This window comes from Haliotis rubra, unplaced genomic scaffold (genome assembly GCF_003918875.1).
Source record: "Haliotis rubra isolate DU_JTF1 unplaced genomic scaffold, ASM391887v1 Scf751, whole genome shotgun sequence".
NCBI classification, from domain to species: domain Eukaryota; kingdom Metazoa; phylum Mollusca; class Gastropoda; order Lepetellida; family Haliotidae; genus Haliotis; species Haliotis rubra.
Genome location: NW_025767470.1, coordinates 246286 through 274280, shown reverse-complemented (window position 1 = coordinate 274280; position 27995 = coordinate 246286). Strand labels below are relative to the sequence as shown.

The window sequence follows — 27995 nt, the reverse complement described above, 5'->3', positions numbered from 1 at the left end:
AGAACACAATGTCAGGCAGGTTTTATAAACAAAATCAGTTCACAGATCTCTCCAGGAAAGTAACGGGTTCCCCTCAAGCGCCTGTTCTAACTGTCAGTTTTCAATTCCTGTTTAATATCGATCTTTGAGTCAGGAATAATGTCAGGTTTAATGCTGGCCTGGTAGCCTGGGAATGTTTGTTGGTACGGTTCAAAAATTCCAGGATGTTGAAGACCTGGGTACCTCCAGCAGGGGAGGGAACAGCACATGTCACACACAGATTGTGCCGACTCCTTTAACTCGTCATCACGTGACCAATTATAACAACACGCTGATAGGCCGTAGATCGAGACTGGAACAGCATGTACAAGGCAGTGATTGGCTGTTGATTCTGCATGCAACCAACGGTTCGTTGTGGTCGTGTGAACCACACCAGTCGGAGATGGTTTGAAGATTTTCTTTGGCAGATCTGTTGCTGCAAGAAAAAAAATTATATCCGACATAATTTTCCTATCCCTGTTTGCAAAATGAGACAATCTGAATATCACCACTTATAACCTTTGTTACAATGCTACTTGACACTAAGTACACGTGGAATAAATGTCACTTTATATTTCGGCCGACCCCCTCAGCACAGGTAAAGGTAATACAAACGTATGGTAACAAACAAGTTTGGGGTTACGAACTCGCTAATATTTTATCTAAAATTGTATCTAGAAATAGTTCTAAAAATACACATGGAACATGTATGGTAACACCTGTTACTTTTAACCCCCATATAGCCATTTATATATGTCATAATTATATATGTTTGTATGAATATTGATTTCAGATACAGTGCTACAGTCAAGTACGAGCGTCACGTACAATACATGTACCCGTCATTAAGCACATTTTAGGAAACTGTTCTTACAACTCGATAACTTGGAAAATCAATTGATTTCGTTATTGATAAGCAACTATTGGGCCCTCCTCTACTGACAACTGCTCAAAGATGACAGATTATTGGTATGCGGAATGTTGGCATGTCTTTGTGATGGTGGTTGCCATAACTACCAGCCGACTGGCTAGAAAACAGCAAACTAATAATCCAAAATCGCCTAAATTCGGCCGCGTATTGTGACATGTGACCGAAGTTTAGTCAGATTTAGCAGTAATAACTCAGTAAGTCATACTGAGGTTTGGGTAAGTTACTTTGTCGTGGTTAATGGTAACTTATTGACAGTATGAAAAATGTGAAGTGTTGCGATACTTTTTCCCCATGTGTATATTTTGTTTTCTTTTTGTTATCGATTATGTCAGAACTACAAAAGTTTCTAAGGTATAAATAATGTTGAAAGCTGGTTGCCTGTAAATATGTCTGCTGCTATATAGACCCTTTTCCGTAAATTGTATACACTGTCCACGTGATTATATGAGATATGCATTCATGAGGTCCACATGATTACATGGGATGTACATTGATGAGGTACACATGATTACATGGGATGTACATTGAGGAGGTCCACGTGATAATATTGTATGAACATTGAGGGGGTCCACATGATTACATGGGATGTACATTGAGGAGGTCCACGTGATAATATTGTATGAACATTGAGGGGGTCCACATGATTACATGGGATGTACATTGAGGAGGTTCACATGATTATATTGTATGTACATTGAGGAGGTACACATGATTACATGGTATGTACATTGAGGGGGTCCACATGATTACATGGTATGTACACTGAGGAGGTCCACGTGATTACATGGGATGTACATTGAGGAGGTTCACGTGATTATATTGTATGTACATTGAGGGGGTCCACATGATTACATGGTATGTACATTGAGGAGGTTCACCTGATTATATTGTATGTACATTGAGGGGGTCCACATGATTACATGGTATGTACATTGAGAAGGTCCACATGATTACAAGGGATGTACATAAGGATGTACACATGATTACATGGGATATACATTGAGGATGTACACATGATTACATGGTATGTACATTCAGGATGTACACATGATTACAAGGGATATACATTGAGGATGTACTCATTATTACATGGGATGTACATTCAGGATGTACACATGATTACATGGTATATACATTGAGGACGTACACATGATTACATGGTATGTACATTCAGGATGTACACATGATTACATGGGATGTACATTGAGGAGGTCCACCTGATTATATTGTATGTACATTGAGGGGGTCCACATGATTACATGGGATGTACATTGACGGGGGTCCACGTGATTACATGGGATGTACATTGAGGAGGTACACATGATTACATGGGATGTACACTGAGGAGGTCCACATGATTACATGGGATGTACACTGAGGAGGTCCACATGATTTCATGGTATATACATTGAGGAGGTCCACATGATTACATGGTATGCACATTGAGGAGGTCCACATGATTACATGGGATGTACATTGAGGAGGTCCACATGATTACATGGGATGTAAATTGAGGAGGTACACATGATTACAAGGGATGTACATTGAGGAGGTCCAAGTGATTACAAGGGATGTACATTGAGGAGGTCCAAGTGATTACATGGGATGTAAATTGAGGAGGTACACATGATTACAAGGGATGTACATTGAGGAGGTCCAGTGATTACATGGGAGGTACACATGATTACATGGGATGTACATTGGGAGGTACACATGATGACATTGGATGTACATTGAGGAGGTACACATGATTACAAGGGATGTACATTGAGGAGGTCCAAGTGATTACATGGGATATACATTGAGGAGGTCCACGTGATTACATGGGATATACATTCAGGAGGTCCACGTTACTACATGGGATATACATTCAGGAGGTCCACGTGATTACATGGGATGTACATTGAGGAGGTCCACATGGTTACAAGGCCAACATTGAGGAGGTCCACGTGATTACAAGGGATATACATGAGGAGGTCCACGTGATTACATGGGATGTACATTGAGGAGGTCCATTTGATTACAAGGGATATACATTGAGGAGGTCCACGTGATTACATGGGATGTACACTGAGGAGGTCCACTTGATTACAAGGGATATACATTGAGGAGGTCCACGTGACTACAAGGGACATGCATTGAGGAGGTCCACGTGATTACAAGGGATATACATTGTGGAGGTCCACATGATGACATGGGATGTACATTGAGGAGGTACACATGATGACATGGGATATACATTTAGGAGGTCCACATGATTACAAGGTGTGTACATTGAGGAGGTACACATGATTACATGGGATATACATTGAGGAGGTACACATGATTACAAGGGATGTACATTGAGGAGGTCCAAGTGATTACATGGGATATACATTGAGGAGGTCCACGTGATTACAAGGGATGTACATTGAGGAGGTCCACGTGATTACAAGGGATATACATTGAGGAGGTCCACATGATGACATTGGATGTACATTGAGGAGGTACACATGATGACATGTGATATACATTGAGGAGGCCCACATGATTACAAGGGGTGTACATTGAGGAGGTCCACATGATTACATGGGATATACATTGAGGAGGTACACATGATTACAAGGGATGTACATTGAGGAGGTCCAAGTGATTACATGAGATATACATTGAGGAGGTCCACGTGATTACAAGGGATGTACATTGAGGAGGTCCACGTGATTACAAGGGATATACATTGAGGAGGTCTACGTGATTACATGGGATTTACATTGAAGAGGTCCACGTTATTACATGGGATATACATTGAGGAGGTCCACGTTATTACATGGGATGTACATTGAGGAGGTCCACATGATTACAAGGGATGTACATTGAGGAGGTCCACGTGATTACAAGGGATATACATTCAGGAGGTCCACGTGATTACTTGGTATGTACATTGAGGAGGTCCATTTGATTGCAAGGGATATAAACTGAGGAGGTCCACGTGATTACATGGGATGTACATTGAGGAGGTCCACTTGATTACAAGGAATATACATTGAGGAGGTCCAAGTGATTACATGGGATATACATTGAGGAGGTCCACGTGATTACAAGGGATGTACATTGAGGAGGTCCACGTGATTACAAGGGATATACATTGAGGAGGTCCACGTGATTACATGGGATTTACATTGAAGAGGTCCACGTTATTACATGGGATATACATTGAGGAGGTCCACGTTATTACATGGGATGTACATTGAGGAGGTCCACATGATTACAAGGGATGTACATTGAGGAGGTCCACGTGATTACAAGGGATATACATGAGGAGGTCCACGTGATTACTTGGTATGTACATTGAGGAGGTCCATTTGATTGCAAGGGATATACACTGAGGAGGTCCACGTGATTACATGGGATGTACATTGAGGAGGTCCACTTGATTACAAGGAGTATACATTGAGGAGGTCCACGTGACTACAAGGGATATACATTGAGGAGGTCCACGTGATTACAAGGGGTATACATTGAGGAGGTCCACATGATGACATTGGATGTACATTGAGGAGGTCGACATGATTACAAGGGATATATATTGAGGAGGTCCACATGATGACATGGGATATACATTGAGGAGGTCCACAAGATTACAAAGGGATATACATTGAGGAGGTCCACATGATGACATGGGATATACATTGAGGAGGTCCACGTGATTACAAGGGATATACATTGAGGAGGTCCACATGACTACAAGGGATGTACATTGAGGAGGTCCAAGTGATTACAAGGGATATACATTTAGGAGGTCCAGATGATGACATGGGATATACATAGAGGAGGTCCACATGATTACAAGGGATATGCATTGAGGAGGTCCACGTGATTACAAGGGATATACATTGAGGAGGTCCACGTGACTACAAGGGATATGCATTAAGGAGGTCCACGTGATTACAAGGGATATACATTGAGGAGGTCCACATGATGACAAGGGATATACATTCAGGAGATCCACATGATGACATGGGATATACATTGAGGAGGTCCACATGATGACATTGTATGTACGTTGAGGAGGTCCACATGATTACAAGGGATATACATTGAGGAGGTCCACATGATGACATGGGATATACATTGAGGAGGTCCACATGATGACGTTGGATGTACATTGAGGAGGTCCACATGATTACAAGGGATATACATTGAGGAGGTCAACATGATTACAAGGGATATACATTGAGGAGATCCACATGATTACATAGAATGTACATTGAGGGGGGTCCACGTGATTACATGGGATGTACATTGAGGAGGTCCACATGATAACATGCGATGTACATGGAGGAGGTACACATGATTACATGGGATGTACATTGAGGAGGTACACATGATTACAAGGGATGTACATTGAGGAGGTCCAAGTGATTACATGGGATATACATTGAGGAGGTCCACGTGATTACAAGGGATTTACATTGAAGAGGTCCACGTTGAGGATGTCCACATGATAACAAGTGATATACATTGAGGAGGTCCACGTGATTACAATGGATATACATTCAGGAGGTCCACGTGATTACAAGGGATGTACATTGAGGAGGTCCACATGATTACAAAGGATATACATTGAGGAGGTCCACGTGATTACAGGGGATATACATGAGGAGGTCCACGTGATTACTTGGTATGTACATTGAGGAGGTCCATTTGATTGCAAGGGATATACACTGAGGAGGTCCACGTGATTACATGGGATGTACATTGAGGAGGTCCACGTGATTACAAGGGATATACATTGAGGAGGTCCACATGATGACATTGGATATACATTGAGGAGGTCCACGTGACTACATGGGATATGCATTGAGGAGGTCCACGTGATTACAAGGGATATACATTGAGGAGGTCCACATGATAACATGGGATATACATTGAGGAGGTCCACATGATTACAAGGGATATACATTGAGGAGGTCCGCATGATGACATGGGATATACATTGAGGAGGTCAACATGATGACATTGGATGTACATTGAGGAGGTCCACGTGATTACAAGGGATATACATTGAGGAGGTCCACATGATGACATTGGATATACATTGAGGAGGTCCACATGATGACATTGGATGTACATTGAGGAGGTACACATGATGACATTGGATGTACATTGAGGAGGTCCACGTGATTACAAGGGATATACATTGAGGAGGTCCACATGACGACATGGGATATACATTGAGGAGGTCCACGTGATGACATTGGATGTACATTGAGGAGGTCCACATGATTACAAAGGATATACATTGAGGAGGTCCACATGATTACATAGAATGTACATTGAGGGGGGTCCACGTGATTACATGGGATGTACATTGAGGAGGTCCACATGATGATATTGGATGTACATTGAGGAGGTCCACATGATGACATGGGATATACATTTAGGATGTACATCTGATTATATGGGATATATACTAAGGTAGTACAGAGATTTTAACTGATATACATTCATGAAGTACACATGATTTCAAGGGATAGGCATGAGTAATGTATATTCTTTCATGGAGTGGGCATGATAGTAAGTGATATACCTTCACGGGGTAGACAGCGTTTCCTGGAAGAAGTGTTCCTGAGAATCATGTAACTACAGAGGGATGACATGGCGGCCTCAAGGGATGTCCTCAAGTAAACACAAATAAGAACAGTAAACATTTACAGACATGTCAGTGAACACTGTTTGTAATATCTTGAACCCCTATGCAAATGGGTATAGCATTTGAAGACACTTCAGAGCAAATACTATTTAAACACAATAAGATAATCAGACAACTAAAATATCCGCTGATGTTGCACAAAGACGCCTTTACTCGATCACCCTGATATAAAGGAGAAGTACCTGCTCTTGTCGGATTCCCTGAAGCCCTTGGCAAAGGGATTCCTTGCAATCTTAAGCCTGGTTATCTGCAAGAACAAAGGGTGATTGTACGACACAGCTATCAGCGTCTGAGTTGTGAAGGGAAGTGGAAAAGATACACACAGATATCCATGGCGTGGGAATACCGCCTTTACAGGTCACATTTTCATGTAAAGATGTCACTGTATAACCGCACTGCCACTTGCGAGTTGAGGCAATGATGTTTAAATAAAAGTGCATATCTCTTTTATCTCAGCACATACGCTCCATGTAACGCATTTGGCTGTGTAACATGGAATATTTGAAGTGAAAATGTGACGTAATACTTTTGAAAACTTAGATAAATACATAATGGTAAAAGACATTCGTTTGAAATACCTCTGTTGTACTTTTAAATGAGTGATAGTGCCACTGTAAGCAAGTGCCACATTTAAGAGCAAGAGATTGTACCCCAAAACAATTATGATTTACACAAAGTTTGATTTCGATCAGCATTTTCTTAATACGGTCGATTCTGGGCGAAAATAACACAATGTCTACTCGTTGACCTATTTTGAAAACTATCGTTACACTGCGATCCTGCACATGAAGTATAGGCAATAATATGAAATACGTCTGAGCCGTGGTATCGTCCTGCACGTTACATTTTCAGCTGTGTTATATTTATACTGAAAACCCAGCAACATTTGAAAAAGAATACTGATGAAGAGATACATGTGCTCTTTCATCTTCCATAAGAGTGTGGATAGCAGATATGCTTTTTGAGTGGTATTAAGAGATGGATGATTGTATGAGATTCGTGAGAATTTAAGACAGGTAACATCTTCATTGTCACCCCACACGAGGTAGGGTCGGGGGTGGGGTCACGTGAAACCTGTATGTCAAGTACACGACACCAACTATCAACACTATCGACTGATGAAGGAAGTGTTATCAAGAACTTATGTTTGTCTGCCGATAACGTGAGCTGAACAATACTCTGATATCAGCATGTCATCGGTCTGTTAGCACCCGCTACAGGTTTGCCACAGATTCACCAGACAACCACTGTGGCCATGAAGGATGCATCCATGGTGCCATCGGGCCTTCTGTGGTGTTCTCAAAATATCTTCTGTCTTAGATAAGCCACTGGTCACATCTACCTCGTGATGAGCAACACTAGCATTACAACCGCTTATATAGGTGGTCACATCTACCTCGTGGTGAAGAACACTAGCATAAAAACTGTTCATATAGGTGGTCACATCTACCTCGTGGTGAAGAACACTAGCATAAAAACTGCTCATATAGGTGGTCACATCTACCTCGTGGTGATGAACACTAGCATAACAACTGCTCATATAGGTGGTCGCATCTACCTCGTGGTGAAGAACACTAGCATAACAACTGCTCATATAGGTGGTCATATCTACCTCGTGGTGAAGAACACTAGCATAACAACTGCTCATATAGGTGGTCGCATCTACCTCGTGGTGAAGAACACTAGCATAACAACTGCTCATATAGGTGGTCACATCTACCTCGTGGTGAAGAACACTAGTATAACAACTGCTCATATAGGTGGTCATATCTACCTCGTGGTGAAGAACACTAGCATAACAACTGCTCATATAGGTGGTCACATCTACCTCGCGATGATGAACAATAGCATAACAACTGCTCATAAAGGTGGTCACATCTACCTCGTGGTGAAGAACACTAGCATAACAACTGCTCATATAGGTGGTCACATCTACCTCGTGGTGATGAACACTAGCATAACAACTGCTCATATAGGTGGTCGCATCTACCTCGTGGTGAAGAACACTAGCATAACAACTGCTCATATAGGTGGTCATATCTACCTCGTGGTGAAGAACACTAGCATAACAACTGCTCATATAGGTGGTCGCATCTACCTCGTGGTGAAGAACACTAGCATAACAACTGCTCATATAGGTGGTCATATCTACCTCGTGGTGAAGAACACTAGCATAACAACTGCTCATATAGGTGGTCACATCTACCTCGTGGTGAAGAACACTAGCATAACAACTGCTCATATAGGCGGTCACATCTACCTCGTGGTGAAGAACACTAGCATAACAACTGCTCATATAGGTGGTCATATCTACCTCGTCTTGAAGAACACTAGCATAACAACTGCTCATATAGGTGGTCACATCTACCTCGTGGTGAAGAACACTAGCATAACAACTGCTCATATAGGTGGTCATATCTACCTCGTCTTGAAGAACACTAGCATAACAACTGCTCATATAGGTGGTCATATCTACCTTGCGATTAAGAACACTAGCATAACAACTGCTCATACAGGTGGTCATATCCATCTCGCGATGAAGAACACTAGCATAACAACTGCTCATATAGGTGGTCACATCTACCTCGTGGTGAAGAACACTAGCATAACAACTGCTCATATAGGTGGTCACATCTACCTCGTGGTGAAGAACACTAGCATAACAACTGCTCATATAGGCGGTCACATCTACCTCGTGGTGAAGAACACTAGCATAACAACTGCTCATATAGGTGGTCATATCTACCTCGTCTTGAAGAACACTAGCATAACAACTGCTCATATAGGTGGTCATATCTACCTCGCGATTAAGAACACTAGCATAACAACTGCTCATACAGGTGGTCATATCCATCTCGCGATGAAGAACACTAGCATAACAACTGCTCATATAGGTGGTCACATCTACCTCGTCTTGAAGAACACTAGCATAACAACTGCTCATATAGGTGGTCACATCTACCTCGTGGTGAAGAACACTAGCATAACAACTGCTCATATAGGTGGTCACATCTACCTCGTGGTGAAGAACACTAGCATAACAACTGCTCATACAGGTGGTCATATCCATCTCGCGATGAAGAACACTAGCATAATAACTGCTCATATAGGTGGTCACATCTACCTCGTGGTGAAGAACACTAGCATAACAACTGCTCATATAGGTGGTCACATCTTCCTCGTGGTGAAGAACAATAGCATAACAACTGCTCATACAGGTGGTCATATCCACCTCGTGGTGAAGAACACTAGCATAAAAACTGCTCATATAGGTGGTCACATCTACCTCGTCTTGAAGAACACTAGCATAACAACTGCTCATATAGGTGGTCACATCTACCTCGTGGTGAAGAACACTAGCATACATAACAACTGCTCATATAGGTGGTCACATCTACCCCGTGGTGAAGAACACTAGTATAACAACTGCTCATATAGGTGGTCACATCTACCTCGTCGTGAAGAACACTAGCATAACAACTGCTCATATAGGCGGTCACATCTACCCCGTGGTGAAGAACACTAGCATAACAACTGATCATATAGGTGGTCACATCTACCTCGTGGTGAAGAACACTAGCATAACAACTGATCATATAGGTGGTCACATCTACCTCGTGGTGAAGAACACTAGCATAACAACCGCTCATATAGGTGGTCACATCTACCTCGTCTTGAAGAACACTAGCATAACAACTGCTCATATAGGTGGTCACATCTACCTCGTGGTGAAGAACACTAGCATAACAACTGCTCATGTAGGTGGTCATATCTACCTCGTCTTGAAGAACACTAGCATAACAACTGCTCATATAGGTGGTCATATCTACCTCGTGGTGAAGAACACTAGCATAACAACCGCTCATATAGGTGGTCACATCTACCTCGTCTTGAAGAACACTAGCATAACAACTGCTCATATAGGTGGTCACATCTACCTCGTGGTGAAGAACACTAGCATAACAACTGATCATATAGGTGGTCACATCTACCTCGTCTTGAAGAACACTAGCATAACAACTGCTCATATAGGCGGTCACATCTACCTCGTGGTGAAGAACACTAGCATAACAACTGATCATATAGGTGGTCATATCTACCTCGTGGTGAAGAACACTAGCATAACAACTGCTCATACAGGTGGTCACATCTTCCTCGTCGTGAAGAACACTAGCATAACAACTGCTCATATAGGTGGTCACATCTTCCTCGTCGTGAAGAACACTAGCATAACAACTGCTCATATAGGTGGTCACATCTACCTCGTGGCGAAGAACACTAGCATACATAACAACTGCTCATATAGGTGGTCACATCTACCTCGTGGTGAAGAACACTAGTATAACAACTGCTCATATAGGTGGTCACATCTACCTCGTGGTGAAGAACACTAGCATAACAACTGCTCATATAGGTGGTCACATCTACCTCGTGGTGAAGAACACTAGCATTACAACTGCTCATATAGGTGGTCACATCTACCTCGTGGTGAAGAACACTAGCATAACAACTGTTCATATAGGTGGTCACATCTACCTCGTGGTGAAGAACACTAGCATAACAACTGCTCATATAGGTGGTCACATCTACCTCGTGGTGAAGAACACTAGCATAAAAACTGCTCATATAGTTGGTCACATCTACCTCGTGGTGAAGAACACTAGCATAACAACTGCTCATATAGGTGGTCATATCTACCTCGTCTTGAAGAACACTATCATAACAACTGCACTATATCAAATCCCAAACGATTGTGTTGTAGGCTATACCTATGAACATGACGTCTGCTTCAAGACATACAATGTTATACCCTACAGAGGGAAAGGGATAATGTCGTGCAGCAAACACGTGTATGCTTAGCGTCTGTATTAGTCGTACCTCTTGATTCTGATATGCTGTTACTGCCATAAAGGACGTCTGTGGAAACGACGTCACATAGCGAGCTTGCACTTCAAAGTTGGAGTTGAGGATGTCCACGTGGATGCGGGGCATGTACCTTTGCATGGACACCAGGGAGATCTCAATAGGAAAATACGGGTGTTAAAATCATGATATTCGACACTCTCGAAACATGTAATACGTATATTTTCCCACTGTTTGGCAGGTATGTACAGACTGATGCGGAACAGACTCTACTGCATGAATGTAGATCTATAAAGACAAGACACAGAAACGATGTTTGAGTGGAGCAGGTACATCTCCATGCGTGTTTCACATTGGCCAGACTCACCTGGCCCGATTGGGGGTCATCTCTGTTGGTCAGTTTCAGTTTTTCGAACGAGATAACCTGACTAATTAAGTGACGGCCACCTAGTGGGCAGTCCAGATGGCTGTAGCGTTGATTAGCTGGCGGCGGGTCCCCCGTGCCTGCTACCATCCATTTGGAACTGCACAAACAAAACACATCCCGTGACATGAAGAATTAAACTGATCTTTTTCAGTACTGGTAAGACATAGTGGAGTTCGTATAAATGATTAGAGTATATATGTGGTGTGGGTTTGGGAAGTAGTGTATGCACCTGTAGTACACATATCGGTACTAGTCTTTGTACCTATTATTTTAAAAACACATGTGGAAAAGTGTATGTACCTTCAGTATACTTATAGGTACTATTCTTTGTACCCACGAGGAATACTGTATGCCGGTTTGGGGGACATACTGGTAGTAGGGCATGCCCCTATGGTGGGCAAATCTGTTCATGATTATGCACCTGTGGTAGACGTAATGGTACTGATGTATGTACCTGTGGTAGATATAATGGTACTGACGTATGTACCTGTGGTAGACATAATGGTACTGTTGTATGTACCTGTGGTAGACATAATGGTACTGTTGTATGTACCTGTGGTAGACATAATGGTACTGTTGTATGTACCTGTGGTAGACATAATGGTACTGTTGTATGTACCTGTGGTAGACATAATGGTACTGTTGTATGTACCTGTGGTAGACATATCTGTACTTGTGGTCATCCAGGGATTGGAAGTCCAGAGACACACGGTACTGGACTTCTTCTCTCAATCCTAGAATCCGGACCCTCACGGCAGGAAACATTCTCCTGCGTTACACACATAACCACTCATAAATTGTATGCTCACAGAGTGAGAGTAGAAAGCTGCTCACTATGTCGTTAAAAGATGGCTTCATAGACTTAAGTTGTTACTTAAAGCATGTGTGGTGCGAGATAGTGAAGTGACACTGAAACAGAAAGATTGACAATGCCAGACTTTCTCACGTATCTACTTGTCGTACCTGCCCGACTTGGTGATGATCATCTCTGTACCCAGGCGGTGAAAGGCCTGCCACAGATCCCCGTGACATAATTCCACCTGCAGCTCATGCCTCCCACTCTCATCTACAACATGAAGGATGTAACAATTGAGGCGCTATCCAGGTCGATATCATCAGACGTTACCTTCACAAGCTATCCAGATCGGAGTGAACGGACAGACGCTACTTGCCCGGCATCCATACTGACATGCCGACATCAGACATTACTTACACGGTATCCATAGTTACATGAAGGGACAGACGCTAATTACACGGTATCCATAGTGACATGAACAGACAGACGCTACTTGCCCGGCATCCATAGTGACATGCACAAACATCAGACATAACGTACACGGTATCCATAGTGACATGTATGGACATAAGACATAACTTACACGGTATCCATAGTGACATGTACGGACATGACACATTACTTACACAGTATCCATAGTGACTTGTATGGACATAAGACATTACTTACACGGTATCCATAGTGGCATGTAGGGACATAAGACATTACTTACACGGTATCCATAGTGGCATGCACGGACATAAGACATTACTTACACGGTATCCATAGTGACATGTACGGACATAAGACTTACTTACACGGTATCCATAGTGACATGTACGGACATAAGACATTACTTACACGGTATCCATAGTGGCATGTACGGACATCATACGCTATAAAACCTATACGACTTATGACAACTTCCTCATAATCTTTGCAAGGTGCAACAATTGGTTGTACCCAAGTTGGATCAAATGTTATCTCCGAGAAAATGTTTCTTTTCTGATCAGCCTCTTGGTCGACTGACTTAAAGGATAGCTTCAGGCGTATGTGTTCACACTTAGCAGGAGTGGTTATACATGTAGCATCATTATTAAAACACATTTTCGTTGATTTCACTTCCAACAAATATGCAAAATACCATCCATACTTCAAGTTCGTTGAGAGTGGTTGCTGACTGTTGACGGTGACGTAAGTGCCGTACAAATATGTCCCAGACATGTTCGATGGGTGGCAAGTGTGTCCTGAGTGCTGGCCAGGGTAAGGTGGTTGTGTTTTCCTGTTTGGGGTGCTCACTTACAGTACGAACCCTGTGCTCTTATGTTGTCACCCTGGAGCAATCAATACCTTCATCACATACCGACGCGCAATGAAGGAACTTGCGCACCAGTTGTGGCCCTTGGTTGACCAGATCGACGTCCGTCATCAACGTTATTCATCTATCGACATCGTGGTTGTAATCTGCTAATTGCTGACTGTGATACTGTGAAAGATTGTACCACGGTGCTGTCTTGTTCCAACTTGTAACATGGCAATTGCAAGTAGTTGTGAATGGAATAACAATTTTCTAAATCCTTACAACTTGGTTCCCCAAATGATATGACCCCCAAATGGAATATCACCCACTTTTTTATAGTATAGTTAGTGCACAAATATAGCTTTGCTGGTGTACCTAGTCTAAACTTGAATCCCGTTTGGGTTCTCTCAACAAGTATTCATCAATTTAGAAGATTTCGTTAAACCTGTGTTTTTACCAGGCACAAATGAATATACAGATGATGATTTTCCCTTGATGTAGTATCAGAGGGGTTCAGAGGAATAAAGGGAATCGTATATTTTCGTGCCTTCTGATGTGCATGCAAATGTATAAGAAGAGTTCAAGCATACGTTATAAACAGATCAACACATTGTTTATGCATTAAATGTTCTGTATGAGATTGGATAAACATACTTGTAAAATATCAGCCTTATGTCTTTGGTATCATATATATTACTGGAATATAGTAATTGTGCATTATTTGATGTTATGCCATTTTTGAATGCAAAGGGATAATAACACGATTTGTGATGTTTCCCTTAACCCATTTATGCATAGGGTCTTAGATTGTCATCAAATTATGTGAGCTGGTTTCTCCTGGCAAGCAATGAAAGGAATGATGTGTAATTTTTATCAGTAAACAAATATTTCAATACTTTTTTTACACTGCAAAAGTGGGTCCCAAATATGGGACGATATGCAGATGAGTAAACTTAAATTAGGCAATTTATTAGGCTTAGGTTGGGGAGATCAACCTCTTAAATCTTAAAATTGACTCTTTTCATTTGAAAGCTTTCATGGAATAAAACTGGCTTTTATATGAAACTATGTGTATTAACAAATTGAAAGCTGAACATTTCATGGGCATTCTTGATCCCATAAAATGTTTTCTGAAGAACTAAACATCATAGTTGATGAATGTGTACGTCCCATTTTTGTGACGGTACTTTGACGGAAAATTGAGTATGGAAAAAATGCAAACCATTTTCATTTTATTTTTCTATTTGAACAACGAAAGATTTAAACATATTCTAATGAACGTACATAGTTAAAATAGGGACCAATAAAAAAAATCATCTTACGTCACTCTTCGGCGAATTTTTCAGGGGACCTGCCTTATCACTGGAAGTGACCATGCTTAAAGAACTTAAACTCTACAAGTAATGTGAATGGTTCAACCACAAAACAATCAGCTTCATTCACGTCTATACTGCAACTTTCTACCTTCAACAACAGGAGAGAAATGCTTTTTTGAAGTACCCGTCCCCCAAAAAGGACAATATGCATAAATGGGTTAACCACTGTTTAACTGTTGACAGGATAATATCGAAATATGCAGGATATGACACTAGACATCGTAACACGCCCTTGCAGAGATGTGGTATGAAAACTCAGTTAACAAATTCAGTATCGTGTGTGCCCACCATTGGCGTTGATGCAGGCTTGACACTAAGCGATTGAAGAAAGCTTGGAGAATGTTGTTCCATGTCTGAGCCAACGCTTGTCCCAATTCAGCTAACGTCAATGGAAGATTCTGGGCTTGACGTAAACATCGCTCGATAGAAGACAGGTCCGGAGAAACAGCTGGCCAGGTGAGTACCGGAATATTCTGCTGTCTCAGGAAATCTGTCACAACACGAGCGACGTGTGGACGGGCATTATCTTGCTGAAACGTGTTACGTAAAAGAATGTTTCCTGCCGTGAGGGTGCGGATTCTTGGAATGAGGGAAGACATCCAGCACCGTGTGTCTCTGTTCTTGCGTGAACGGCTGCACATGGGGCCCAATAATCTCATCACTGTATCGTAGACCTGTCACATTGCCATTGACAATGACAAACTGTTTCCGACCATGAGATGTGATATTCCCCATACCATAACGCTACCATCACCAAACTGTTGATGTTGAACAACGTACGCGTCAGCATACCGTTCACCTCGCCGTCTTTACAATCACGCCCTGCCATCTGAGCTGTCGAGATGAAATCTCGACTCATCAGTGAACAAAACACCATCCCAATCTTGTCTCCTGTCTGCACGCGGTGCCTGTCGGTGACGTTGGTGCAGGTTGTTGGGGCCGAATGTTGTGCTCCCTCTATCAGTCCGTACAGTCCTGGAACTGACTGGACGTAAGCCAGGACTGGTCCGAGCAGTCAAACTGGCAGTCTAGAATCGATTCCTTAGATGGGTCAGCCGAATGTGGTTGCCTTGCTGACGTGACGTCACGGCCGGTCCGAGGCAAATCTTTGGTGTTTCCAATTTGTTGAAATCGTCTCCATAGAGATGAGGTCGTGTTTCGATGACCACCAAAATGTCTGGCCACTTCATATCGGGCCATTCCAGTCTCCAGCATACACTCTGCGCGGAGATGCTAATTTTCTGTCAGTCGTGGCATGACTTACGCTCAGTTTATGTTCAAATTAACGTGTTTTCCACAACATTCAGAGGCCAAAGAATAATCAACCGTTCTTCAATTTCAATATCAGGTGTGTGAACTTCAGGTGTCAAAGAGCATGCAAAAAGTGAGTAAGTTCATTGTGCATAAAGTGCGCGTGCCACGCGCGATATGTGACATCAATTTTCATGCAAAGTGCTTTGCTGCATGTTTATTTATTTTCAAATAACTTTTATTCAAAGCAATTTTATGTTATGCACAGTTACTTTTTCCGTTAATACATATCAACTCTCAAATATCGTCGGCAAGTCTCGGATAATTGCTGCTTGATCTAATGTAAAAAGACAACATCTTAAGATTGATTTCATACATTTACATCAGATACAACACTAAAGCGTTCTAAACAGTCCAAGTGTAGATCCTGTTCGCTCAAGTTGCTGATACCAAGTTGAATTATGACCCACTGTCCAGCATATCAAGCTGTCAGAGAGTAGGCATCATCGTCATCGTGTAAAGCGACCCCGTATAAAATAACGTGCTTAGAGTGAATGAATGGGTACACCCTTCCTAACGTATATTAGGATTTGTGTGATTAAAGAGTATTCGAACTGCAGCATCACTGCTAAAGGAGTCAGAGGATAGTTTATTCAACTAACCTGTCTATTCCATCACTGTAAGGTGAACCTACTTGCTTGTATATACACATGCCTATCGCCCAGCTAATTACTTTATTGTCTGTCAGCAATGATAAATCTATCTGTGGTATGCAGTGAGTCCCTCTATCCAGCCTATGTGTCACAGTAACATGTTCTTTCAATGTAACATGATCGTCAAGTGTTAATCCGACTATAAAATCACCCCCTTGACAGGAGACAACGAACATTCAGAGCTCCCCAGATCATACTCTCCAAATTCTGAGCACTGATCAACCATTGGAAACCTTGGTATCACATCCGCGCGTAGGTTATATGTTAAACGAGTGAATTTCCGATTCAGTACTGGATTAAGCCTACACGACTCTCAATCCCGTGACTGTAGCACTCCACTAGCCACACACGGCGGCGCATTATGTGCTTCACGTTCATTAGGAGCCGTATCATGATAACGATCATCTAATAGTGAGTGAGTGAGTTTGGTTTTACGCCGCTTTTAGCAATATTCCAGCATTATCACGGCGGGGGACACCAGAAATGGGCTTCACACATTGTACCCAAGTGGGGAATCGAACCCGGGTCTTCGGCTTGACGAGCCAACGCTTTACCCACTAGGCTACCCCACCGCCCCGATCATCTAATAACGTCCACGATCATGAAAGTGTTGTTCAAATAGCTCAGATTTAGCTGAAGCTGTCTTGGTGAGGAAACAACATCATACAAATATATTGTATAAGCAGCATGTAGGAATGAGCTTGTTCGTCAGATTGCCCTAGATAAACCTGTCACCACCTTTACCGTTATTGCCGACTATATACGTATGACGTGTATTTCGATAACGCAGTGTTAAGACTCTTATACCGGTCAACGATCAACTGTCTAGACAGTTATCTGTGTCGGTGTGGGCAACTTGAATATCATGACGCAAATCAGGTCAGCAAAACAATGAAACAAAATCGACATTACACATATTTTCTAATGTCCTGTTTCGATCACTTTCTCTATGCATATAAATGTGACGTGATGGAACAGACACGTGGGCTTGGTTATAGAGTATACAGTTTACAGGCCTTCTTCGTCCCGTCTCGTATCTCAAGTCTATTGTGATGAAAGTGACAGTCTAAAGATTTCCATCTCAACATATACTCTGAAAGTGTTAGCCTAACGATACACCACCTCAACATATACTCTGAAAGTGTTAGCCTAACGATACACCACCTCAACATATACTCTGAAAGTGGGAGCCTAACGATACACCACCTCAACATATACTCTGTGGGTGTTAGCCTAACGATACACCACCTCAACATATACTCTGAAAGTGGGAGCCTAACGATACACCACCTCAACATATACTCTGAGGGTGTTAGCCTAATGATACACCACCTCAACATATACTCTGAAAGTGGGAGCCTAACGATACACCACCTCAACATATACTCTGAGGGTGTTAGCCTAACGATACACCACCTCAACATATACTCTGAAAGTGGGAGCCTAACGATACACCACCTCAACATATACTCTGAAGGTGTAAGCCTAACGATACACCACCTCAACATATACTCTGAAAGTGGGAGCCTAACGATACACCACCTCAACATATACTCTGAAGGTGTTAGCCTAACGATACACCACCTCAACATATACACTAAAAGTGTTAGCCTAACGATACACCACCTCAACATATACTCTGAAAGTGGGAGCCTAATGATACACCACCTCAACATATACTCTGAAAGTGTTAGCCTAACGATACACCACCTCAACATATACTCTGAAAGTGGGAGCCTAACGAAACACCACCTCAACATATACTCTGAGGGTGTTAGCCTAACGATACACCACCTCAACATATACTCTGAAAGTGTTAGCCTAACGATACACCACCTCAACATATACTCTGAAAGTGTGGGCCTAATGATACACCACCTCAACATTTACACTAAAAGTGGGAGCCTAACGATACACCACCTCAACATATACTCTGAAAGTGTGGGCCTAACGATACACCACCTCAACATATACTCTGAAAGTGTGGGCCTAACGATACACCACCTCAACATATACTCTGAAAGTGTGGGCCTAATGATACACCACCTCAACATATACACTAAAAGTGGGAGCCTAACGATACACCACCTCAACATATACTCTGAAAGTGTGGGCCTAACGATACACCACCTCAACATATACTCTGAAAGTGTGGGCCTAACGATACACCACCTCAACATATACTCTGAGGGTGTTAGCCTAACGATACACCACCTCAACATATACTCTGAAAGTGAGAGCCTAACGATACACCACCTCAACATATACTCTGAGGGTGTTAGCCTAACGATACACCACCTCAACATATACTCTGAAAGTGAGAGCCTAACGATACACCACCTCAACATATACTCTGAGGGTGTTAGCCTAACGATACACCACCTCAACATATACTCTGAGGGTGTTAGCCTAACGATACACCACCTCAACATATACTCTGAAAGTGGGAGCCTAACGATACACCACCTCAACATATACTCTGAAAGTGTGGGCCTAACGATACACCACCTCAACATATACTCTGAGGGTGTTAGCCTAACGATACACCACCTCAACATATACTCTGAAAGTGTTAGCCTAACGATACACCACCTCAACATATACTCTGAGGGTGTTAGCCTAACGATACACCACCTCAACATATACTCTGAAAGTGTGGGCCTAACGATACACCACCTCAACATATACTCTGAGGGTGTTAGCCTAACGATACACCACCTCAACATATACTCTGAAAGTGAGAGCCTAACGATACACCACCTCAACATATACTCTGAGGGTGTTAGCCTAACGATACACCACCTCAACATATACTCTGAAAGTGGGGGCCTAACGATACACCACCTCAACATATACTCTGAAAGTGGGGATACACCACCTCAACATATACTCTGAAAGTGTGGGCCCTAACGATACACCACCTCAACATATACTCTGAGGGTGATACAACGATACACCACCTCAACATATACAACATATACTCTGAACATATACTGTGAAAGTGTTAGCCTAACGATACACCACCTCAACATATACTCTGAGAAGTGAGAGAGCCTAACGATACACCACCTCAACATATACTCTGAAAGTGTTAGCCTAACGATACACCACCTCAACATATACTCTGAGAGTGGGAGCCTAACGATACACCACCTCAACATATACTCTGAAAGTGTTATATAACGATACACCACCTCAACATATACTCTGAGGTGTTAGCCTAACGATACACCACCTCAACATATACTCTGAAAGTGTTAACGATACACCACCTCAACATATAACGATACACCACCTCAACATATACTCTGAAAGTGAGAGCCTAACGATACACCACCTCAACATATACTCTGAAAGTGTTAGCCTAACGATACACCACCTCAACATATACTCTGAACGCCTAACGATACACCACCTCAACATATACTCTGAAAGGTTAGCCTAACGATACACCACCTCAACATATACTCTGAAGTGTTAGCCTAACGATACACCACCTCAACATATACTGAGGGTGTTAGCCTAACGATACACCACCTCAACATATACTCTGAAAGTGTTAGCCTAACGATACACCACCTCAACATATACTCTGAAAGTGGGAGCCTAACGATACACCACCTCAACATATACTCTGAAAGTGTGTTACACCACCTCAACATATACTCTGAAAGTGAGAGCCTAACGATACACCACCTCAACATATACTCTGAAAGTGTTAGCCTAACGATACACCACCTCAACATATACTCTGAACATGTTGGCCTAACGATACACCACCTCAACATATACTCTGAAAGTGTGGGCCTAACGATACACCACCTCAACATATACTCTGAAAGTGTTAGCCTAACGATACACCACCTCAACATATACTCTGAAAGTGTTAGCCTAACGATACACCACCTCAACATATACTCTGAGGGTGTTAGCCTAACGATACACCACCTCAACATATACTCTGAAAGTGGGAGCCTAACGATACACCACCTCAACATATACTCTGAGGGTGTTAGCCTAACGATACACCACCTCAACATATACTCTGAAAGTGTGGGCCTAACGATACACCACCTCAACATATACTCTGAAAGTGAGAGCCTAACGATACACCACCTCAACATATACTCTGAGGGTGTTAGCCTAACGATACACCACCTCAACATATACTCTGAAAGTGGGAGCCTAACGATACACCACCTCAACATATACTCTGAGGGTGTTAGCCTAACGATACACCACCTCAACATATACTCTGAAAGTGAGAGCCTAACGATACACCACCTCAACATATACTCTGAGGGTGTTAGCCTAACGATACACCACCTCAACATATACTCTGAAAGTGGGAGCCGAACGATACACCACCTCAACATATACTCTGAAAGTGTGGGCCTAACGATACACCACCTCAACATATACTCTGAAAGTGAGAGCCTAACGAAACACCACCTCAACATATACTCTGAGGGTGTTAGCCTAACGATACACCACCTCAACATATACTCTGAAAGTGTGGGCCTAATGATACACCACCTCAACATATACTCTGAAAGTGAGAGCCTAACGATACACCACCTCAACATATACTCTGAGGGTGTTAGCCTAACGATACACCACCTCAACATATACTCTGAAAGTGAGAGCCTAACGATACACCACCTCAACATATACTCTGAGGGTGTTAACGATACCTCAATATACGATACACCACCTCAACATATACTCTGAAAGTGTGGGCCTAACGATACACCACCTCAACATATACTCTGAGGGTGTGGGCCTAACGATACACCACCTCAACATATACTCTGAAAGTGGGAGCCTAACGATACACCACCTCAACATATACTCTGAAAGTGGGAGCCTAACGATACACCACCTCAACATATACTCTGAAAGTGAGAGCCTAACGATACACCACCTCAACATATACTCTGAGGGTGTTAGCCTAATGATACACCACCTCAACATATACTCTGAAAGTGAGAGCCTAACGATACACCACCTCAACATATACTCTGAGGGTGTTAGCCTAATGATACACCACCTCAACATATACTCTGAAAGTGTTAGCCTAACGATACACCACCTCAACATATACTCTGAGGGTGTTAGCCTAACGATACACCACCTCAACATATACTCTGAAAGTGTTAGCCTAACGATACACCACCTCAACATATACACTAAAAGTGGGAGCCTAACGATACACCACCTCAACATATACTCTGAAAGTGTGGGCCTAACGATACACCACCTCAACATATACTCTGAAAGTGTGGGCCTAACGATACACCACCTCAACATATACTCTGAAGGTGTTAGCCTAACGATACACCACCTCAACATATACTCTGAAAGTGGGAGCCTAACGAAACACCACCTCAACATATACTCTGAAAGTGTGGGCCTAATGATACACCACGTCAACATATACTCTGAAAGTGTTAGGCTAACGATACACCACCTCAACATATGTTCTGAAATTGAGCCTCCTAAACGTACACTGTGAAAGTGGAAGCTTTACCAAACACCTCCTAAACATAAACTGTGAAAGTTGAAGCTTTATAAAAAAACCTCCTAAACATAAACTGTGAAAGTGGAAGCTTTACCAAACACCTCCTAAACATAAACTGTGAAAGTGGAAGCTTTACCAAACACCTCCTAAACATAAACTGTGAAAGTGGAAGCTTTATAAAAAAACCTCCTAAACATAAACTGTGAAAGTGGAAGCTTTACCAAACACCTCCTAAACATAAATTGTGAAAGTGGAAGCTTTATTAAACACCTCCTAAACATAAACTGTGAAAGTGGAAGCTTTATCAAACACCTCCTAAACATAAATTGTGAAAGTGGAAGCTTTACCAAACACCTCCTAAACATAAATTGTGAAAGTGGAAGCTTTACCAAACACCTCCTAAACATAAATTGTGAAAGTGGAAGCTTTACCAAACACCTCCTAAACATAAACTGTGAAAGTGGAAGCTTTACCAAACAACTCCTAAACATAAACTGTGAAAGTAGAAGCTTTATCAAACACCTCCTAAACATAAACTGTGAAAGTGGAAGCTTTATCAAACACCTCCTAAACATAAATTGTGAAAGTGGAAGCTTTATCAAACACCTCCAAAACATAAATTGTGAAAGTGGAAGCTTTATCAAACACCTCCTAAACATACACTGTGAAAGTGGAAGCTTTACCAAACGCCTCCTAAACATAAACTGTGAAAGTGGAAGCTTTATCAAAAACCTCCTAAACATAAACTGTGAAAGTGGAAGCTTTACCAAACACCTCCTAAAGATAAACTGTGAAAGTGGAAGCTTTATCAAACACCTCCTAAACATAAACTGTGAAAGTACAAGCTTTACGAAACACCTCCTAAACATAAACTGTGAAAGTGGAAGCTTTATGAAACACCTAAACATAAATTGTGAAAGTGGAAGCTTTATCAAACACCTCCTAAACATAAACTGTAAAAGTAGAAGCTTTACCAAACACCTCCTAAAGATAAACTGTGAAAGTGGAAGCTTTATCAAACACCTCCTAAACATAAACTGTGAAAGTGGAAGCTTTACCAAACACCTAAACATAAATTGTGAAAGTGGAAGCTTTATCAAACACCTAAACATAAATTGTGAAAGTGGAAGCTTTATCAAACACCTCCTAAACATAAACTGTGAAAGTACAAGCTTTACGAAACACCTCCTAAAGATAAACTGTGAAAGTGGAAGCTTTATCAAACACCTCCTAAACATAAACTGTGAAAGTGGAAGCTTTATCAAACACCTCCTAAACATAAATTGTGAAAGTGGAAGCTTTATCAAACGCCTCCGAAACATAAATTGTGAAAGTGGAAGCTTTACCAAACACCTCCTAAACATAAATTGTGAAAGTGGAAGCTTTATCAAACACCTCCTAAACATAAATTGTGAAAGTGGAAGCTTTATCAAACACCTCCTAAACATTAACTGTGAAGGTGGAAGCTTTATCAAACACCTCCTAAACATAAACTGTGAAAGTAGAAGCTTTATCAAACACCTCCTAAACATAAACTGTGAAAGTGGAAGCTTTATCAAACACCTTCTAAACATTAACTGTGAAAGTGGAAGCTTTATCAAACACCTCCTAAACATAAACTGTGAAAGTGGAAGCTTTATCAAACACCTCCTAAACATAAATTGTGAAAGTAGAAGCTTTACCAAACACCTCCTAAACATAAATTGTGAAAGTGGAAGCTTTACCAAACACCTCCTAAACATAAATTGTGAAAGTGGAAGCTTTATCAAACACCTCCTAAACATAAATTGTGAAAGTGGAAGCTTTATCAAACACCTCCTAAACATAAATTGTGAAAGTGGAAGCTTTATCAAACACCTTCTAAACATAAACTGTGAAAGTGGAAGCTTTATTAAACACCTCCTAAACATAAACTGTGAAAGTGGAAGCTTTATTAAACACCTCCTAAACATAAACTGTGAAAGTAGAAGCTTTATCAAACACCTCCTAAACATAAACTGTGAAAGTGGAAGCTTTACCATACACCTCCCAAACATAAAATGTGACCGTAGGAGTCTTACCATACACCGTCTTAACGAACTTGTCAAACTGTGCTTCACATGCACCCTGTAAGCAGTGACTTCCGCCACTTCCAAGTATATCAGTCTGGTTGTCAGGTTTTCCTAGCAACTGTTCAACGGAGAAAGCGCGCGCTCTTGCACTGAGCATCGTAGCTTGTCCAAATTGTGAATGGATGCATTGCACGGACTCGTTCATTTGTAACAGAAACACAGATAGTACATACGTGATTTCATTGGTCAACCCGATTAGACGCCGAGGTCATCAAATGACCTGACATGAGACGGATAGCACACCCATGCTCTTGTTGTAACAATCTGTTGATATCATGTTCAGTGTTCTTGTGATCCATCTGAACACTTGGCTGTACCCCAAGTTTGGGGTGTGATACACTACACAGACACAGCCTAACGATACACCACCTCAACATATACTCTGAAAGTGGGAGCAAACAGACACAGACACAGACACAGAACTAACGATACACCACCTCAACATATACTCTGAAAGTGGGAGCAAACAGACACAGACACAGACGCAGCCTAATGATACACCACCTCAACATATACTCTGAAAGTGGGAGCAAACAGACACAGACACAGACACAGCCTTATGATACACCACCTCAACATATACTCTGAAAGTGGGAGCAAACAGACACAGACACGGTCTCAACTATTTTCATCGGAAGTCCTATTTTCATCGGACAGGACAAACTGTTAAATACAACAAATAAATACTTTCCCCGGTTATTTAACTTGATGGAATTCCGCGAAAATAGTTCTGGAACCACTCGCTGCTGCTCGGCTACAATGAGGGGGAACAGAGGGTACATACGGTGTTGTGAGCGTGTACTACGTCATGGTGGTGCACTGACGCCACCAGGTGGGCGCGTCTGGACGTCTGGAGCACAACCAATTTGACTGAATTAACTAGTTTGATCATAGGTACTCCAGATAACAGCATGTTGACAGATATAGACGTGTATCACATGGAGGCACATACAGTGTATACGTTCTCACAATCGTTAGTTCTCACAACCGTGGTGATACTGAGCTTGTGTATTATCTTGAGCATAAACAATACTGAAGAGACAGTGCTGCTTTGTATAATGTTGCGTATAAACAGTAATATAATGAGAGTACACTATGTATAATGTTGAGTATAAACAATAATGTAATGCGAGTACACTATGTATAATGTTGCATATAAACAGTAATATAATGAGAGTACACAATGTATAATGTTGAGTATAAACAATAATGTAATGAGAGTACACTATGTACAATGTTGAGTATAAACAGTAATATAATGAGAGTACACTATGTAAATGTTGCGTATAAACAATAATATAATGAGAGTACACTATGTATAATGTTTTGTATAAACAATAATGTAATGAGAGTACACTATGTATAATGTTGTGTATAAACAATAATGTAATGAGAGTACACTATATATAATGTTGTGTATAAACAATAATGTAATGAGGGTACACTATGTATAATGTTGTGTATAAATAATAATGTAATGAGAGTACACTATGTATAATGTTGTGTATAAAGAATAATGTAATGAGAGTAAACTATGTATAATGTCGTGTATAAACAAAAATATAATGAGAGTACACTATGCATAATGTAGTGTATAAACAATAATATAATGAGAGTACACTATGGGTAATGTTGAACATAGACAATAATTTAATGAGAGTACACTATGTACAATGTTGTGTATAAAGAATAATGTAATGAGAGTACACTATGTATAATGTTGTGTATAAAGAATAATGTAATGAGAGTTTACTATGTATAATGTTGAACATAGACAATAATATAATGGGAGTACACTATGTATAATGTTGTGTATAAAGAATAATGTAATGAGAGTACTCAATGTATAATGTTGAACATAGACAATAATGTAATGAGAGTACACTATGTACAATGTTGAACATAGACAATAATGTAATGAGAGTACACTATGTACAATGTTGAACATAGACAATAATGTAATGAGAGTACACTATGTACAATGTTGAACATAGACAATAATGTAATTAGAGTACACTATGTACAATGTTGAACATAGACAATAATGTAATGGGGTACACTATGTATAATGTTGAACATAGACAATAATGTAATAAGAGTACACTATGTACAATGTTGAACATAGACAATAATGTAAAGAGAGTACACTATGTATAATGTTGTGTATAAAGAATAATGTAATGAGAGTACACTATGTATAACATTGACCACACATAATAATGTTGTTAGAGTACGCAAGTATAACGTTGAGCACAGACAATAATGTAAAAGAGTACACATTGTGTAATGTTGAACAATAATGTTCCGCACATCTGTAAATAGCATTCAGCATCAAGCACTATAGTTATGACGACAAAGCCAGATTCATGAGATTCATGAGCATGACAAAAGAAATCAGCAAGGAGGGGAAGTGAAATTGGGTTTAACGACGTGCATGCGTGTGTATGTGTAGGTGCGGCTGCTTGTACTAGCCCAGACTGAAGCTGGTTTTATAGTGCTTGCCCACTGAGATACCATGCCGCAGTGAAGCATGAATATCCCACTCAGACACATTAAACTGACTCCGAGCAGACCAGTCCTTGTTGTACCCATTAATGGTGAGCGCCAGGCAGGGACCAACAAGTACCATATTTTAACGTCTTTTGGTATGACGCGGTCGGGGTTCGAACCCACGACCTTCCGCTCTCCGGGCGGACGCTCTAACCATTACACCACGGATGCGGTCAAATTAGCACAATGGGTGCTAATGGGAATGCCTACTTCTTGTCTAGAGGTCTATTCTCTTATTTTACACTGATGTTGAAATGATCGGGGCCAGCATTTCCCATATTGTTTTCTCATCTTACTTAAGATGGCATTTGCTTCCATTTTTGTATACATGACGATAGATATGCAACTGTATACATGACGATAGAGATGCAACTGTATATATGATGATAGATATGCAACTGTATACGTTACGATAGATATGTAACTGTATACATGACGATAGATATGCAACTGTATACATGACGATA

General features: G+C 41.3%; 1 protein-coding gene across 2 annotated transcripts; it reads right to left on the bottom strand.

Moving 5' to 3' along the window:
* Positions 1 to 9: 9 nt before the first annotated feature.
* LOC124260162 (T-box transcription factor TBX18-like) lies at positions 10 to 25806 on the bottom strand. 2 transcript variants are annotated; one of them, XM_046694420.1, is made up of 8 exons: positions 25763 to 25806; positions 12895 to 12997; positions 12584 to 12700; positions 11872 to 12028; positions 11520 to 11660; positions 6824 to 6888; positions 6519 to 6607; positions 10 to 454 (listed from the first exon to the last, which is right to left on the bottom strand). In XM_046694420.1, exons 2-8 carry the CDS (start codon positions 12915 to 12917, stop codon positions 87 to 89), a joined length of 960 nt encoding a protein of 319 aa, XP_046550376.1. In that variant the 5' UTR covers positions 12918 to 12997; positions 25763 to 25806; the 3' UTR covers positions 10 to 86. The 2 variants fall into 2 exon arrangements, with proteins under 2 accessions (XP_046550376.1, XP_046550375.1); XM_046694419.1 differs by lacking the exon at positions 25763 to 25806 and adding an exon at positions 24928 to 25078.
* Positions 25807 to 27995: the final 2189 nt, after the last annotated feature.

Bases quoted from the DNA above. Each gene is read 5' to 3' on its own strand.
- LOC124260162 (XM_046694419.1), bottom strand. From the start codon at position 25,075: ATGCTCAGTGCAAGAGCGCGCGCTTTCTCCGTTGAACAGTTGCTAGGA. The intron at 12,998-24,927 runs GTAAGACTCCTA...TTCATGTTGTAG, and splicing joins GTTCGTTAAGACGGTGTATG to ATGAGAGTGGGAGGCATGAG. The intron at 11,661-11,871 runs GTGAGTCTGGCC...TTTCCTATTGAG, and splicing joins ATGACCCCCAATCGGGCCAG to ATCTCCCTGGTGTCCATGCA.